General features: G+C 43.8%; 1 protein-coding gene across 3 annotated transcripts in view; it reads right to left on the bottom strand.

The window, feature by feature from the left end:
• LOC143983596 (transmembrane protein 198) overlaps nt 1–16,549 on the bottom strand; it is a 56,232-nt gene that overhangs the window by 6,770 nt on the left and 32,913 nt on the right. For 2 of the 3 annotated variants that reach the window (XM_077483446.1, XM_077483443.1), the window contains 3 exons: nt 13,276–13,512; nt 11,706–12,281; nt 1,522–1,670 (listed from right to left, as the gene is read on the bottom strand). In XM_077483446.1, the coding sequence (XP_077339572.1) occupies nt 1,522–1,670; nt 11,706–12,281; nt 13,276–13,465 (915 nt within the window). In that variant the 5' untranslated portion in view covers nt 13,466–13,512. Of the gene's footprint in view, nt 1–1,521; nt 1,671–11,705; nt 12,282–13,275; nt 13,513–16,377; nt 16,496–16,549 lie in introns of all 3 variants that reach the window. The other variant, XM_077483444.1, reaches the window with a different exon arrangement.

Here is a 16,549-nt window from a genome sequence, read left to right as displayed (position 1 = left end):
CGATCCACTTCAGTCAATTAGAAGAAGCCTTGCATTCATTGATGAAACGTGAATCTTCTCCTGAATAGCTGAGAAGTACTCAGCGCGACTCTATTTTGTTCTAGCAGCAGATAGGAAGTCACCTGTCACTCGTAGTGCTACCAAACAAAATCAGTGAAAATCGCCAATATGTGGCAACAAAGTTTTTTGTAACTTTAAATTTTGTCATTGAACATTTTTTCCGAGAAACAGTTGAGATGTGGAGTTTATAGTTATGATTTAAGCTTGCTCTGGGTTTTTCAATGTTTTGAGCCTTTTTATTGGCCAATAAGGTCACCCATCAAAATAAGTTGCCAATAAAGAGAATTAGGAGGCAAGAACAGATGTGTATTAGGATTGTCCTATAGCTTTTGTAAAGCTACCATAGCACCCTTTTGACTATTGCTGTAATTATGTTTGTGCGTTTTATTTTAGGATTTTTTTTTCAATCCTGCACGCGTAAACCCTCACATGGGAATTACATGTCTATATTTCACTGAAAACATCTTTCTAGAAAGCTTTATATACAGTACACTTTATAGTCAAAGGTTTGACGTTACCTGAGCATCGCATCTATATGACAGGCCTTCACTTCTATATGAGCTTTTAGGACATTCCTCTATAAAGCCATGGCCATTATTATAGAGTTGGCTCTTTCCTTTGCAACAATAGCTTTAGCTTCTTAAGTAAGGCTTTACATAAGATTTTACAATGTGTGCCTGCGAGAATTTGTGCCCATTTCACCAAGAGCATTTGTGGGGAATCCAGTATCGGTGTAGGATAAGACCTAGCTTGCAAATTCATCCCAAAAAAATAAATAAAAAAGTTTCAGAAGGCCGAGTTTAGCCTAAAGTTTATCTACACCAAACAGGCCAACCTGGTTTTGTGCATAGGGGGGGGACAGCCCTGCGGGAACAGAAAAGTTGCCACAAGGTTGGAGGAGTACAATAGTTACAATATAGCAATAACACTGTCCCAAACTCAATACTTTGGCAAGGTATCCTCATACTTTTGTCCACATAGTGTATAACTATTGCAGTGAAATAAGTACAGGCAGTCCCTGAGTTATGAACACAATTGGCACTGTAGGTTTGTTCTTAGGTAGGAATTTGTGTGCAAGTCGAAACAGTGCATTTTTAAGTGCAACTTCGCCTGTGCAGGGCACTTCTGGGCATGCAGTTATGTTATCTGAGGCTCTTATGGCCATGCAGTACTGCAATGTGGGATGTGTCCGTCGCTGCAAGATAGCTGCTTGGAGGTATCCAGGACCAGTGTGGGGTACAAGCAGTCAGCATTGAGGCCATTCGCAAGTAGGAATCGTTCGCAACGCGGGTGTTTTCGTAACTCGGGGACTGCCTATAATTATCTCGTCTCATTTTAATCTTGGATTAATATTGCACTACTGTCACTGTCATTATCTGTATTATCATATTCCCACCCTTTTTTGGAATATAAGGATTATAAATAAATTTGAAAAAAATAAATAAATACATATATTCTTACTGGTGCGAGGATGTCCCCAGTGTATCTTTTAATAGGGTTGGCCTTCCGCCTGTAAGTCCCATCTTGAGAAGCAACATTCTGTTTCTTCTTGGCCTCTTTCTGACGAATTCGTAAGAGCTGGAGGCGTTTCTGGCGTCTGCTTATGATCACTGTCAAAATCAAGTAACAAACCAGTGAGGACTACTAGAAACACCAAATATGAATCCAATTTTTCTCAAAAACGACATGCAAGAGAAGCTTGAAGCTAAATAATGGGATTCCGAGAAGAAACTTGCAGAAATAAAAATTTTTCTTTAATGGTTTGGCAAGAAAAAAAAAAAAAAAAAAAAAAAAAAAAAAAGGGGGGGGGGGGGGGGGGAATGGAAAACCATTCAGACAACATGACAACATTTTGCTTCACCACTCGGATCTTTTCTACTGCAAACAAGGTGACCACGTCAGCTTACATCTGATATGTCTATTAGAAGATACACAGGTGTACATGAAACCATTCTACATCTGGTTATAAAAAGCCACAGATATTTGAACAGTAAGACAATTACACAGAGAAAAAACTAAATAAAAAATAAAAAAAATAAAAAAATAAAAAAAAAAACATACATCTTCAACAAGCAGGGTCAAAGCTTCAGTGAGCAGACAACTGTTAAAAGCATATTCTCCTGCTTTTTCATAGGTCATTTAAAAGCAAGACAGGTCTAGAGCTTGTGCAGTCTTCAGCCCAAAGTAACCCAAGAGCAGGAAGTCACTATATCCTCAACCTCAGTTATTAGCCTCTAACCCTTGTTAACCTCAATGCGCACAGATGAGCATCACATGGTTGGAGAGAGAGAAAGAGAGAGAAAGAGAGAGAAAGAGAGAGAAAGAGAGAGAAAGAGAGAGAAAGAGAGAGAAAGAGAGAGAAAGAGAGAGAAAGAGAGAGAAAGAGAGAGAAAGAGAGAGAAAGAGAGAGAAAGAGAGAGAAAGAGAGAGAAAAGAGAGAGAAGAGAGAGAAAGAGAGAGAAAGAGAGAGAAAGAGAGAGAAAGAGAGAGAAAGAGAGAGAAAGAGAGGTTTCTGAAACAGGATAGAAAACAGAAATGTAACCCTACCAAGAAACTACCCTACTGAAATAAACTCAAATGATTTACCAACTGCTAAAACCAAAATTACCACTACTCTATACATATATGAGAGCCGTGGCCTTAAATACTGCTGACCACCCATTCCTCCTCAGTAAACTCTATGCCTTAGCTGCCATAATTATGCTCTTCCCTAGTTCTCCTATCACCACACACCTTCAGCGTTACCTACAATTCTGTCTCCTCCTCTCCATTTCCTCTTTCTGTATGGGTCCTCCAAGGCTCTGCTCTAACTCTAAAAGCGAGCTTGTAATATTCCCCCCCACGTCCTCCTCCCTGACTTTTCCTTCAAGATCAATAATACAACCATCATCCCTCCCCTCATGTCAGGGTAATAGTTGTAATAGTTGCAATCCTAGATTCTAACCTGTCCTGACAAATCAAATCACTGTCAAAACGCTTATAACATTCACTTATAACTGAATAGGAGTAGCCCGATAAACAAATCAATTAAGTGGCAGTCAACTTAAAAATGTGCGTCCCCACTATATTGATTGTGTATAAGGGGCACACACACTCAAAACAAATATGGAGGAAACTTCAAAAACAAAAAATTTCAAGTATAAAGTGCAAAGAGTATGTGCAATATACAAACAAGTCCAATAAAAATGAAAACATTAAAAAATAGTCCATATTCACTGAAGAGACGAAAAAAAAAAAAAAAAAAAAAAAGCGCTTTGTGCAGATAATGCAAAATGACTTCAATGTCAAATGACGAACGTGCAAAAATAAAGTGCAGAATTTCAAAAGCAGTAAAAAAGGTGAACTTCAATAAGTAATGTGTAATTAACATCTCCACCAGCATCAGTGATCCACCGCAGGTGGCCGGTAAAGGAAAATGGCAATGGAAGGAGATACAATATATTCTTTCCTGGCTCATTCCCTTCCTTGGAAAGGAGCTGGGCGACGTACTATTTTTGGTCGTGGCCTTAGACCGGAAGTTCATGCATAGATTGATGCTGACCACTGAAATTTTGTGCGAGTGACTACTTATGATTAAATGCGTTTTATTTGAATTACTACCACTATGGAGGAAATCTTGTTTCCTCTCTTATGAGTGTTTGGAGAAGCCCAAGGAGAATTTATCCAGAAGGAATATATTGCATCTTCATCCATTGCCATTTTCCTATAACTTACGAGATAATGCAAGGAGAGGATTTCTTAATGGTCTACAGTGACCTGAAGCGTCATTAGACCCATCTGGGTCTTTCTTTGAGGCGAGAGGCTGGGGCAACCCTGCGGTGGATCACGCACGCTAGTGGCGTTAACCACACATTACTTATTGAAGTTCACCTTTTACCACTTTTGAAATACTGTACTTTATTTTTGCACATTCGTCATTGGACATTGAAGTCATTATGCATTATCTGCAGATCGCTCTTTTTTTGCACTTTTTCCAATGAATATGGACTATTGAATGTATTCATTGTTTTTGGACTTGTTTGTATATTGCGCACACACTTTGCACTTTATACTTGAAATTTTGTTTTTGGAGATACCTCATAGTTTCGCGTGTGCACCACTTATACATTTATTCATATTCACCTCTTATAACAGCTCTAAAATTTGCCACTTTAACAAGGGAGTGAATGAGTATCTTGGAGAGTCCTGCAAGCAGAATCTTTGAGGCAGTGTATACACTGCTCCTCCACCACCTCTGCCCATTGAAATGAATGGGCAGTGCTGCAGAAGTGGCTGCAAAGCGCTATGGTAGCGCTGCAAAACAGGCACCATTAACCCCTTCCTCGGCCCGCTAGCAGGGGTTAAAAGCACCCCACTATTGGCCACAAAGCACCGCTATGACAGTGTTAAAGCGCCGTTACAGCTAGAGGGACTTTACAGCTAACGGACCGCCGCCCCAATTCGAAAAGGGGTCTTATCCACCTTACTAACTGCTCAGAGTCTGCCCCCCCCCATTATCTCCACTGGCTTTTGATTGTCCAATGAATAAAGTTTAAAATACTAACTACAATATGCAATCCATTCACGACTCTGCCCCAAGCTACATTACCAATCGCGTGTCAAAAGAAATGAATAAAAAAAAAATAAAAAAAGCCCATCCCACCTCCACCTATAACTGAACTTTAATTCTTTAAGCTCATCCCTCGCAGTTATTACCTTTTGTACCACTTGCTACGCATAATTAGATTGTAAGCCCTTATAAAGCAGGACTCTAAGGCCTCATGCACACGAGACGCAGTTAAACGCGCGTTCAGATGCAGTTGGACAGTTTTTTCAACTGCCCCTGAACTCATTCAATGTTATCCTATGTGTCCATGCACACAGTCTCGTTTTTTTCCGTTTTTATGCAGTTGCGTTTAGTCTCGTTTTTCCAGAAGCAAAAAAATGCGTTCAGAAACAAAAATTTCCACGTTTCAGACGCAAAACGCGGCAAAACGCCGCTACCGCGTTTAGCCGCGTTTGCGTTTATATGCGTTTTTAAAGGTGACCTTTTTTTTTACATTAAAAATCTCAAAAATGATTGCAAATGATGAAAAACCATTAGAAAAATATTTTAAACAATTGCAATTGCAAGTGGACAATCCACAACTTGTGGCAAGTGACATGGCAGGTGGCAAGTGATGTGGCAAGTGGACAATCCACAACTTGTGGCAAGTGACATGGCAGGTGGCAGGTGAAGTGGCAAGTGACGTGGAAAGTGGACAATCCACAACTTGTGGCAGGTGACGTGGCAAGTGACCTGGCAGGTGACGCGGCAAGTGACCTGGCAGGTGACGTGGCAAGTGGAAAATCAACAACTTGTGGCAGGTGACTGGCATGTGACGTGGCAAGTGGACAATCCATAACTTGTGGCAGGTGACGTGGCAAGTGACGTGGCAAGTGGACAATCCACTTGTGGCAGGGGACGTGGCAAGTGACGTGGCAAGTGGACAATCCACTTGTGGCAGGGGATGTGGCAAGTGACGTGGCGAGTGGACAATCCACAACTTGTGTCAGGTGACGTGGCAAGTGGACAATCCACAACTTGTGGCAGGTGATGTGGCAAGTGATGTGGCAAGTGGACAATCCACTTGTGGCAGGGGACGTGGCAAGGGACGTGGCAAGTGGACAATCCACAACTTGTGGCAGGTGATGTGGCAAGTGATGTGGCAAGTGGACAATCCACTTGTGGCAGGTGACGTGGCAGGGGACGTGGCAAGGGACGTGGCAAGTGGACAATCCACAACTTGTGGCAGGTGACGTGGCAGGTGATGTGGCAAGTGATGTGGCAGGTGATGTGACAAGTGGACAATCCACATCTTGTGGCAAGTGACATGGCAGCTGACGTGGCAAGTGATGTGGCAAGTGGACAATCCAAAACTTGTGGCAGGTGACGTGGCAAGTGACGTGGCAGGTGACGAGGCAAGTGACGTGGCAGGTGGACAATCCACATCTCGTGGCAAGTGACGTGGCAGGTGATGTGGCAAGTGACGTGGCAAGTGGACAATCCACAACTTGTGGCAGGTGACGTGGCAGGTGATGTGGCAAGTGATGTGGCAGGTGATGTGACAAGTGGACATTTCACATCTTGTGGCAAGTGACGTGGCAGCTGACGTGGCAAGTGACGTGGCAAGTGGACAATCCAAAACTTGTGTCAGGTGACGTGGCAAGTGACGTGGCAAGTGGACAATCCACATCTCGTGGCAAGTGACGTGGCAAGTGGACAATCCACAACTTGTGGCAGGTGACGTGGCAGGTGATGTGGCAAGTGATGTGGCAGGTGATGTGACAAGTGGACAATTCACATCTTGTGGCAAGTGACGTGGCAGCTGACGTGACAAGTGATGTGGCAAGTGGACAATCCAAAACTTGTGGCAGGTGACGTGGCAAGTGACGTGGCAGGTGACGAGGCAAGTGACGTGGAAAGTGGACAATCCACATCTCGTGGCAAGTGACGTGGCAGGTGATGTGGCAAGTGGACAATCCACAACTTGTGGCAGGTGACGTGGCAGGTGATGTGGCAAGTGATGTGGCAGGTGATGTGACAAGTGGACAATTCACATCTTGTGGCAAGTGACGTGGCAGCTGACGTGGCAAGTGACGTGGCAAGTGGACAATCCAAAACTTGTGGCAGGTGACGTGGCAAGTGACGTGGCAGGTGACGTGGCAAGTGACGTGGCAAGTGGACAATCCACATCTCGTGGCAAGTGACGTGGCAGGTGATGTGGCAAGTGACGTGGCAAGTGGACAATCCACAACTTGTGGCAGGTGACGTGGCAGGTGATGTGGCAAGTGATGTGGCAGGTGATGTGGCAAGTGACGTGGCAAGTGGACAATCCACAACTTGTGGCAGGTGACGTGGCAGGTGATGTGGCAAGTGATGTGGCAGGTGATGTGACAAGTGGACAATTCACATCTTGTGGCAAGTGACGTGGCAGCTGACGTGGCAAGTGGACAATCCAAAACTTGTGGCAGGTGACGTGGCAAGTGGACAATCCACAGCTTGTGGCAAGTGACATGGCAGGTGGCAAGTGATGTGGAAAGTGGACAATCCACAACTTGTGACAGGTGACGTGGCAAGTGATGTGGCAGGTGATGTGGCAAGTCACGTGGCAAGTGGAAATCCACAACTTGTGGCAGGTGATGTGGCTGGTGACATGGAAAGTGGACAATCCACATCTTGTGGCAAGTAATGTGGCAAGTGACGTGGCAAGTGGACAATCCACAACTTGTGGCAGGTGATGTGGCAAGTGACGTGGCAGGTGATGTGGACAATCCCTAACTTGTGGCAGGTGACGTGGCAAGTGACGTGGCAAGTGGACAATCCACAACTTGTGGCAGGTGACGTGGCAGGTGACGTGGCAAGTGACGTGGCAGGGGACGTGGCAAGTGGACAATCCACAACTTGTGGCAGGTGATGTGGCAAGTGATGTGGCAAGTGGACAATCCACTTGTGGCAGGTGACGTGGCAGGGGACGTGGCAAGGGACGTGGCAAGTGGACAATCCACAACTTGTGGCAGGTGACGTGGCAGGTGACGTGGCAAGTGGACAATCCACATCTCGTGGCAAGTGACGTGGCAGGTGATGTGGCAAGTGACGTGGCAAGTGGACAATTCACAACTTGTGGCAGGTGACGTGGCAGGTGATGTGGCAAGGGATGTGGCAGGTGATGTGACAAGTGGACAATCCACATCTTGTGGCAAGTTACGTGGCAGCTGACGTGGCAAGTGACGTGGCAAGTGGACAATCCAAAACTTGTGGCAGGTGACGTGGCAAGTGACGTGACAGGTGACGTGGCAAGTGACGTGGCAAGTGGACAATCCACAGCTTGTGGCAAGTGACATGGCAGGTGGCAAGTGATGTGGAAAGTGGACAATCCACAACTTGTGACAGGTGACGTGGCAAGTGATGTGGCAGGTGATGTGGCAAGTCACGTGGCAAGTGGAAATCCACAACTTGTTGCAGGTGATGTGGCTGGTGACGTGGCAAGTGGACAATCCACAACTTGTGGCAGGTGACATGACAGGTGATGTGGCAAGTGACGTGGCAAGTGGACAATCCACAACTTGTGGCAGGTGATGTGGCAAGTGACGTGGCAGGTGATGTGGACAATCCCCAACTTGTGGCAGGTGACGTGGCAAGTGGACAATCCACAACTTGTGGCAGGTGACGTGGCAGGTGACGTGGCAAGTGGACAATCCACAACTTGTGGCAGGTGACGTGGCAAGTGACGTGGCAGGTGATGTGGCAAGTAACGTGGCAAGTAGACAATCCACAACTTGTGGCAGGTGATGTGGCAAGTGACGTGGCAGGTGATGTGGCAAGTCACGTGGCAAGTGGACAATCCACAACTTGTGGCAGGTGGCATGGCAGGTGACATGGAAAGTGGACAATCCACATCTTGTGGCAAGTGACGTGGCAGGTGATGTGGCAAGTGACGTGGCAAGTGGACAATCCACAACTTGTGGCAGGTGATGTGGCAAGTGACGTGGCAGGTGATGTGGACAATCCCCAACTTGTGGCAGGTGACGTGGCAAGTGACGTGGCAAGTGGAAATCCACAACTTGTGGCAGGTGACGTGGCAGGTGACGTGGCAAGTGGACAATCCACAACTTGTGGCAGGTGACGTGGCAAGTGACGTGGCAGGTGATGTGGCAAGTGACGTGGCAAGTAGACAATCCACAACTTGTGGCAGGTGATGTGGCAAGTGACGTGGCAGGTGATGTGGCAAGTCACGTGGCAAGTGGACAATCCACAACTTGTGGCAGGTGATGTGGCTGGTGACGTGGCAAGTGGACAATCCACAGCTTGTGGCAGGTGGCATGGCAGATGACGTGGAAAGTGGACAATCCACATCTCGTGGCAAGTGACGTGGCAGGTGACGTGGCAAGTGACGTGGCAAGTGGGCAATCCACAACTTGTGGCAGGTGATGTGGCAAGTGGACAATCCCCAACTTGTGGCAAGTGACGTGGCAAGTGACGTGGCAAGTGGACAATCCAAAACTTGTGGCAGGTGACGTGGCAAGTGACGTGGCAGGTGATGTGGCAAGTCACGTGGCAAGTGGACAATCCACAACTTGTGGCAGGTGACGTGGCAAGTGACGTGGCAGGTGATGTGGCAAGTGACGTGGCAAGTAGACAATCCACAACTTGTGGCAGGTGATGTGGCAAGTGACGTGGCAGGTGATGTGGCAAGTCACGTGGCAAGTGAACAATCCACAACTTGTGGCAGGTGATGTGGCTGGTGACATGGCAAGTGGACAATCCACAGCTTGTGGCAGGTGGCATGGCAGATGACGTGGAAAGTGGACAATCCACATCTCGTGGCAAGTGACGTGGCAGGTGATGTGGCAAGTCACGTGGCAAGTGGACAATCCACAACTTGTGGCAGGTGATGTGGCAAGTGGACAATCCCCAACTTGTGGCAAGTGACGTGGCAAGTGGACAATCCAAAACTTGTGGCAGGTGACGTGGCAAGTGACGTGGCAGGTGATGTGGCAAGTCACGTGGCAAGTGGACAATCCACAACTTGTGGCAGGTGACGTGGCAGTTGGACAATCCACAACTTGTGGCAGATGACATGGCAAGTGACGTGGCAGGTGATGTGGCAAGTCACGTGGCAAGTGGACAATCCACAACTTGTGGCAGGTGCCGTGGCAAGTGACACGCTAAATACAAGTACACTGCAGCTCTCACAGCTGCTGCTACTCACTCTGGTCTCACAAAATTGCTGAAATAGTTAATTTTTGAGCTGGGCAGGGTCTATGATGTTAGCTTAACTAAACGCTTCTAGACGCAAACGCGGTAAAACGCCGCTAAATCGCGGTAAAAATCGCGGCAAAACGCGCGTTTCTAAACGCCGGTTTCAACATGTGTCCAGCAGCGTTTGCATCTGCGTCTCGTGTGCATGAAGCCTTAACCCTCTGGTATTATAATAGTACGGTCTGTTTATAATGTAAATCGATGTGAAAACTGTTGGCACCATATAAAACCAAATTATCATAAACAAAATAATCTTTATAAACCCTCCCCAACCTCAGGAGTAAAAGACCTACTGGAAGAGGCACAAGCATTTTACTTTGGGGGGGGGGGGGGGGGGGGGGAGAGTACTCCTACACCTATGATCTCCTTGATGCACTAAGGGGGCCAAACAGATGCTTGCATATGGATAGAGAAAAGACATCTTTGAGATCCACCAGGCCATTCACATAGTAGTAGATGGACAGAGATCTGTAAGGATGTAACTAGGCTTTCTGAACTTTTGAAATTGTCCAACAGTCTGCTATAGAGAGCTATAAAGCTTTACCATTGTATATTTGGGGTCTTTGTACAAGAGATCAAACACTGGAGCTTTGTCAGTGACCATCGGGTTCTTGGTCACCTCCCTGACTAAGGCCCTTCTTCCCCAATGGCTCAGTTTGGCCAGCCAGCTCTGGGAAGACTCCTGGTGGTTCCAAACTTCTTCCATTTACAGACTATGGAGGCCACTGAGCTTACTGGGACCTTCAATGCTGCAGAAAATTTTCTGTACCCCCTGCCCACATCTGAGCCTCAATACAATACAGTCTCAGTGGTCTCCAGACAATTCCTTGGACTTCATGGCTTGGTTTGTGCTCTGACATGAACTGTTAACTGTGGGACCCCATGTAGACAGGTGTGTGCTTTTCCAAATTATGTCCAATCAACCAAATTTACCACAGGTGGACTCTAAGTTGTAGAAACATCGAGGATGATCAGTGAAAACATGATGTACCCAAGCTCAATTTTGAGTGTCATGCCAAAGGCTGTGAATACTTGGGTACATGTGATTTTTTTCGTTAATTTGAAATCTTTTTCAAAATTTATTAAAACAAACTTCTTTCACATTGTCATTATGGGGTATGGTTTGTAGAATTTGATGAAAATGTATTTAATCCATTTTGGAATAAGGCTGCAACATAAAAATGTGGAAGTAGTGAAGTGCTGTGAATACTTTCTGGATGCACTATAAATACCTCTTGGGATCCTCAAATGCTTGGTGGGATCCCTCTGGTGTTCATTTTGTTCCCCTATGGCTTATTAATACCAACGGGGTTTGGCTCCTTGCATTTTTAAACTTTGAACAATCATTTCAAATTTGAATTGCTAATCACTCTTTGGAATATCCATGTTGTGACAATACACACAACATTTTGCTTGCTCCTGAAGAAGCCGATAGTAAAAACCATGTCGAGCGAAGAGCACTTGTCAAAAACCTAAAAATCTGTATATGATATTTCGTTTGACTTTAATATGCATTTACACGTACATTTTAATATTGTTTTATAATAAAATTGATGTGTTCTGACACTTTTAAAATCCATTCTGTTGTTGCTTCCAAGAATTATCAATTCCTGGGATGTTGGCGTCTGATAGCCAGGTTAATTGGTACATGTAAAATGTGTTCCCTTATTTTAAAAAATAAATAAAAATAAAAAAACACACATCCTAATTTTACTACATTTTTCTAGGAGGCTTGGGGGAAATGGGTTTCCAAACTCAGCATAGCAGCATAAATATAGTCATGGCTATATAAGAGTCAATAGGAAAATGAGAAGATGTTGTTGTGCATAGACTAACAGGGATTTAATGAAAAAGCTGTACTTACCATCAGTATGAGAAAAGCCTTCAGCTGTCAGCTTCCACTGAACTACAATTCCCAGTACACTTAAAAATGGCCACATGCCCAGCACCACCCAGCTGAACCAGCAGAGGGGGAAAGAGACTTCTAAACGGAGTCTGTCATACACATACTGCACCAGCAGCATCATCTCAACGAAATAGTCTGTACATACAGCCAGGATAGCTGCTCCAAATGTTGCAGTGGAAACCACAGTGAAGAGCTTCTGCCACTGCAGAGTCAACACAGCAAACAGCATGGCAGAACCCATCATTATTCCTACTGGAACCCAGGCTGTGGGAGGATGATAGAACTGCTCCAAGCCCACCAGGCAGGCTATGGCCAGCAAAAGTCCAAAAAGCAGACCAGTCATAAACAGGCCAACACTGTGCACAAGCATGGTGACTAGTCCACAAAGAAGGCCGATGCCCAGGGCAATGCCTGCACTTAGCTCCAGGCTCAGCTGTGTGTCCAGGATTCTCTCTTTATAACAAAGCAAAAAGATGACTGCTGATCCAGCCAACAGTCCCGATAAAAACATAATGGCTTTGAAGCACCGATAACCTGTGGGGGAGAAAAAAAAAAAAAGTGTGAAAGTTAAATAATAAAAATAAAAAAAACTCATTGGCTAATAACCATAACCATACGTACTATATTTCAGGCAGTAGGGCAGCGTATGCTGTAGGAATGACAACAGATGATCTGTGAACACCTAGATAAAATAAGCTACTTATGTCAATGACCTGCAAGCTCCCCACATAGTCCTACGGAGGGACCAGGGAGATAGCCAAAGTTCTACCCAAGAAGAAATTGTTTTCTGAGGAACCAAGGTATGCACACTAACTAATGTTAGCTGGTAACTAACCAGCGTCGGCTGGTAAACAGCAAAGCAACTAATACAACTTAAGTGATACTAAACACACACACAAATTAAAAATTTACGTTGTCCCTTCTTTATATGGAAGATGCCACTGATTATTTTACTCAAATAAAAAATAGCCTTTGGAATACAGAGTGAAGAAATAAATATCAAAACGGTTTTCAATTGTCATCCAAATAGATATTTTGAAGTCAAATCTATTAGTTTTTGGCAACAACATGGTGTGGCCGGATTTCTGCCAGCCACGAGCTGTGTCAAGCTCCTCCAGCCGGTGTGTCTTAGAATAAAAAGGGAGGTGAAACCTTCATCAATCTACATGCGATATCCAGCCCCCCCCCCCCCCCCCCCCCCCATCTTTAAGCTGGTGAGTGGGAATGGAAAAGGGAGGGAGTTGGCTGTCATTTACCACTGTGTATACGCCCACATGTATGACTCAGCATAGAAGCTCACTGAAAACTGAACACGTGCAGAGCTGCCAACAATGTTCTGCAAAATCCCTAGCTGAATTTGGGACTTGGACATAAAGGGGAAATCAGAGAACAGCAGGATCATTCAGGTATTTTGCAGAATAGTAATCTCATAGTGACTGAATATGAACAGCACGTAATACACCATTTCACCATTTTTTTTTAAAGAGATTATATATATTTATATATATTTTTTTTTTTTGCCACTTACCAAAAAAGGTATATACAAGGCCAAAGAGGCAGCATATTGAGCTAACCACTGTGGGAACCACATCATAATGCCGATTGTTTTCCAGGCTACATAAATCTTCAAAAGGGTCTTCTTGCCCAGTGTCTACATTTTGATTGTTGAAGTGCTGAAAACCGCTTGGTATTACAAAAGATGACGAATCCAACGCCATAGTTCTATGTAGGCCACGAGTTTAGGTGAAAGCATCCATTAATAAGCCTAAAAAAAAAAAGAAGAAGTGGGAGAAAATACATTATAAATAGTTCTTTGTAGTAACAATAAACTAGAACAAAGCCAATTCTTAAAAAAATAAAAAAAAATAAAAAAAAAAAGGGGAAGAAGGAGGTCCGAATGGAATGTCACGTCTAAAGCATGCGTTTTATTCTTTGTATATTTATAAATTATGTTTGTGAGATATGACATTTTGTTCTACCATATGTCCTCACTTGTAGTAGACTGACAATAAAGCTTGACTTGCGCATGTTAACTGCATAATATGTCCAATCCCACCATGTTTTTTGTCCTTTTTGCCCACATGTCCAGCGAACCCAGCATTGTTCTGCTGTGATCCGCTACTTAGATGCTGGAGCTAGAGTCCCATGCCACCATTTTTTTCCCCGCTGATGTCAGCAGAAGCCTGCCCATCTCCTAGGTTGTTGCAGCCAGCCCTCAGTGACATGTCTCCTGGGATGTGTGACGGAGATATCCCAGGAAATTATGGGAGCGAAGACAAGAACGGCAACGGGAGGCCATACTAAGAATAAGTGGGGAAAAAAATAAAAAAAAAGTATATTAGATATAAATATTTTTTTATTGCGGTGGATGCTAGTCCTGAGTAATGATCTTCAGTTGATGCTGGGGTGAATGCATGTAGAAAGGAAGTACCTGAAAATGGCTGGCAAACAGCAAGACATTTAGCGTTTGGTTTACTAAAACAGGAGTGTACAAAATTGGGTGCAGCTTTGTGCAGAAAACAGTCAGCTTTCAGGTTTATCAAAGCTTAAAAATTGAACAAGCTGATTAGAGCTAAACGATTTTGGCTAAAATGAGAATCACAATTTTTTTGCCTAGAAGATAGATCACAATTCTCGTGGTGTAACATCTTTCACATTAAAATAAAAATTGGGCTAACTTTACTTTTTTTTTTTTTTTATTTGTTTGTTTGTTGAAGTGCATTCCCCCCCCCCCCCCAAAAAAATAAATAATAATAATTGCATTTGAAAGACTGTTCGGCAAATACAGCGGCATAAAATATTGCAGCAACTGCAATTTTAGTCCCCAGGGTCTCTGCTAAAATATATACATAAACGTTTGGGGGTTCCAAGTCATTTTCTAGCAGAAAATAACGATTTTAATTTTAACAAGTATCAGAAAAAGATTTAGACTTTAAGTGGTTAAACTTCCTGCATTTACGCTGGATTGTCTCCCTTTCATTTAAGGCCCCTTTCAGACCTACGGATCAGTTTTTACTCCTCCGCTTGCTCAGCGGGGATCGCTCTGTTGATCCCCGCTGATCCGGTGCATGACAAGTCCACCTCTGCACTCTGAAATCGGATGATTACGATCTGCCTGTCCGTTTTCATCCAGTCTGCCAAACGGATAAAAAGATAGGGTTTGCACCCATCTGTATTTTGCGGAGTGGATCGAATGTCAGCGGACATGTCTCTGCTGACATCAGATGCTCCATAGACCTGCATGGAGCGCCCATACAGAGCCACCTGACATGTGAAATGTGCCTAAGGGTCCTTTCACGTGGTACGGATCCGCGATGATCCGCCCGTGAACATCCGCTTGCTCAGCGGGGGAGCTGAAAAATCCATGTTCATCCAAAAAAAAAAAAAAAAAGGAAGAAGGAAGGGGGATGAACACAGACCGCTCTGCAGATGGATAGAAAAATAGGATTTTCCTCTGCAGAATCGGACCATAGCGGGGGGACGAATGATATCGGGTATATAGGGATGCATGTCCTTATTTCATCCGAAAAACTGAAACACGGACATGCTGTCCGCACGTGTGAAAGGGGCCCAAGAAGGAAGAGTTTGTTACAATGTTTCATGTTAAAAACTTGGCAGACTGCCCAGAGGTTTTCTTTTGACAGCTGAGTGAGCAGATAAGTCTCTCCACTGGACAAAATCAGCAAACTCTGCAATAGAGATAGTCAGGGAGGTTGAAATCGAGATTGCGATTTTTTTAACGATTTATTGTGCAGCTCTAAAGCTGATGTTAGAAACTGATTTCTATGGAGAGCTACACTAGATTTTGCACTCTTCAGTTTTAGTAAATCAACCCCTGTTTAGGCAAAGTAAATATTATCACTCCTACACAAACTCAAATTATCACAAGCGGTGCTCAAATATGACCCATCACTAGTATGTACCCTGTATGGTGGTAAGAGTGGCCATATACTAAGAGACATTCTCACCCAATCCAAATAAATCTGACCCTCCCCACTCTCTGTATGAGGACGGTAAGAGCATTTCCGGATCACAAATTGCAGCTAAAGTAGACCTTCTGTGACTAAGCAGATTCTGCAGTCACTGAAATTGCCCATCCATTAAAAAGATATACAACATTTGATTTCCAGTTTAAATAAAGCTAGCTACAGATATGAGTGAGCAGTCATACTAGAGATGCCCAGAAACTTTGGTGGCCGGAAAATATTGCATTTTGCCAATAAATGGAAATGCACACAATTTTAGCGCGCTTATGGTGTGTTCTTCATAGGTTATGGGACTCAAAAAAAAAAAAAAAAAAAAAAAAACCCCCACCATGCAACATGGGTGCATTACTGATGCATTTTTACGGGGGAGGTGTGTTTTTTGGTGCAGTTTAACTGACCAAAAATGCAGCAAGATTTATTTTTTAAACGCAGAGGGCAATGGACTAGAGTGAAGACATACACATAATTTAAAGGGAGCTAAAAAGGCACAAAAAAAATAAAAAAAAAATTATTTATATATATATATATATATATATATATATATATATATATATATATATATATATATATATATATATATATATATATATATATATATATATATACACATACATATATACACACATACATACACACACACACACCATCAGTCATTTTCGGACAAGTGCATCCTCAATTTTTGGTTTCGGCACCAAATTTTCCATTCCTGTGCACCTCTAAGTCATAGATATATGATCCAAATGGCTCTTGATTTCTGCAGTTCTTTAGGAAATAGTAAGAAATGTGACAGTTAAGACAGGGATGATAGACATATCC

Source organism: Lithobates pipiens, unplaced genomic scaffold (assembly GCF_037356315.1).
Source record: "Lithobates pipiens isolate NorthernLeopardFrog02 unplaced genomic scaffold, aLitPip1_a1.2 Scaffold_16, whole genome shotgun sequence".
Taxonomy (NCBI): Eukaryota; Metazoa; Chordata; class Amphibia; order Anura; family Ranidae; genus Lithobates; species Lithobates pipiens.
This window is presented reverse-complemented; position numbering and strand designations above follow the sequence as displayed.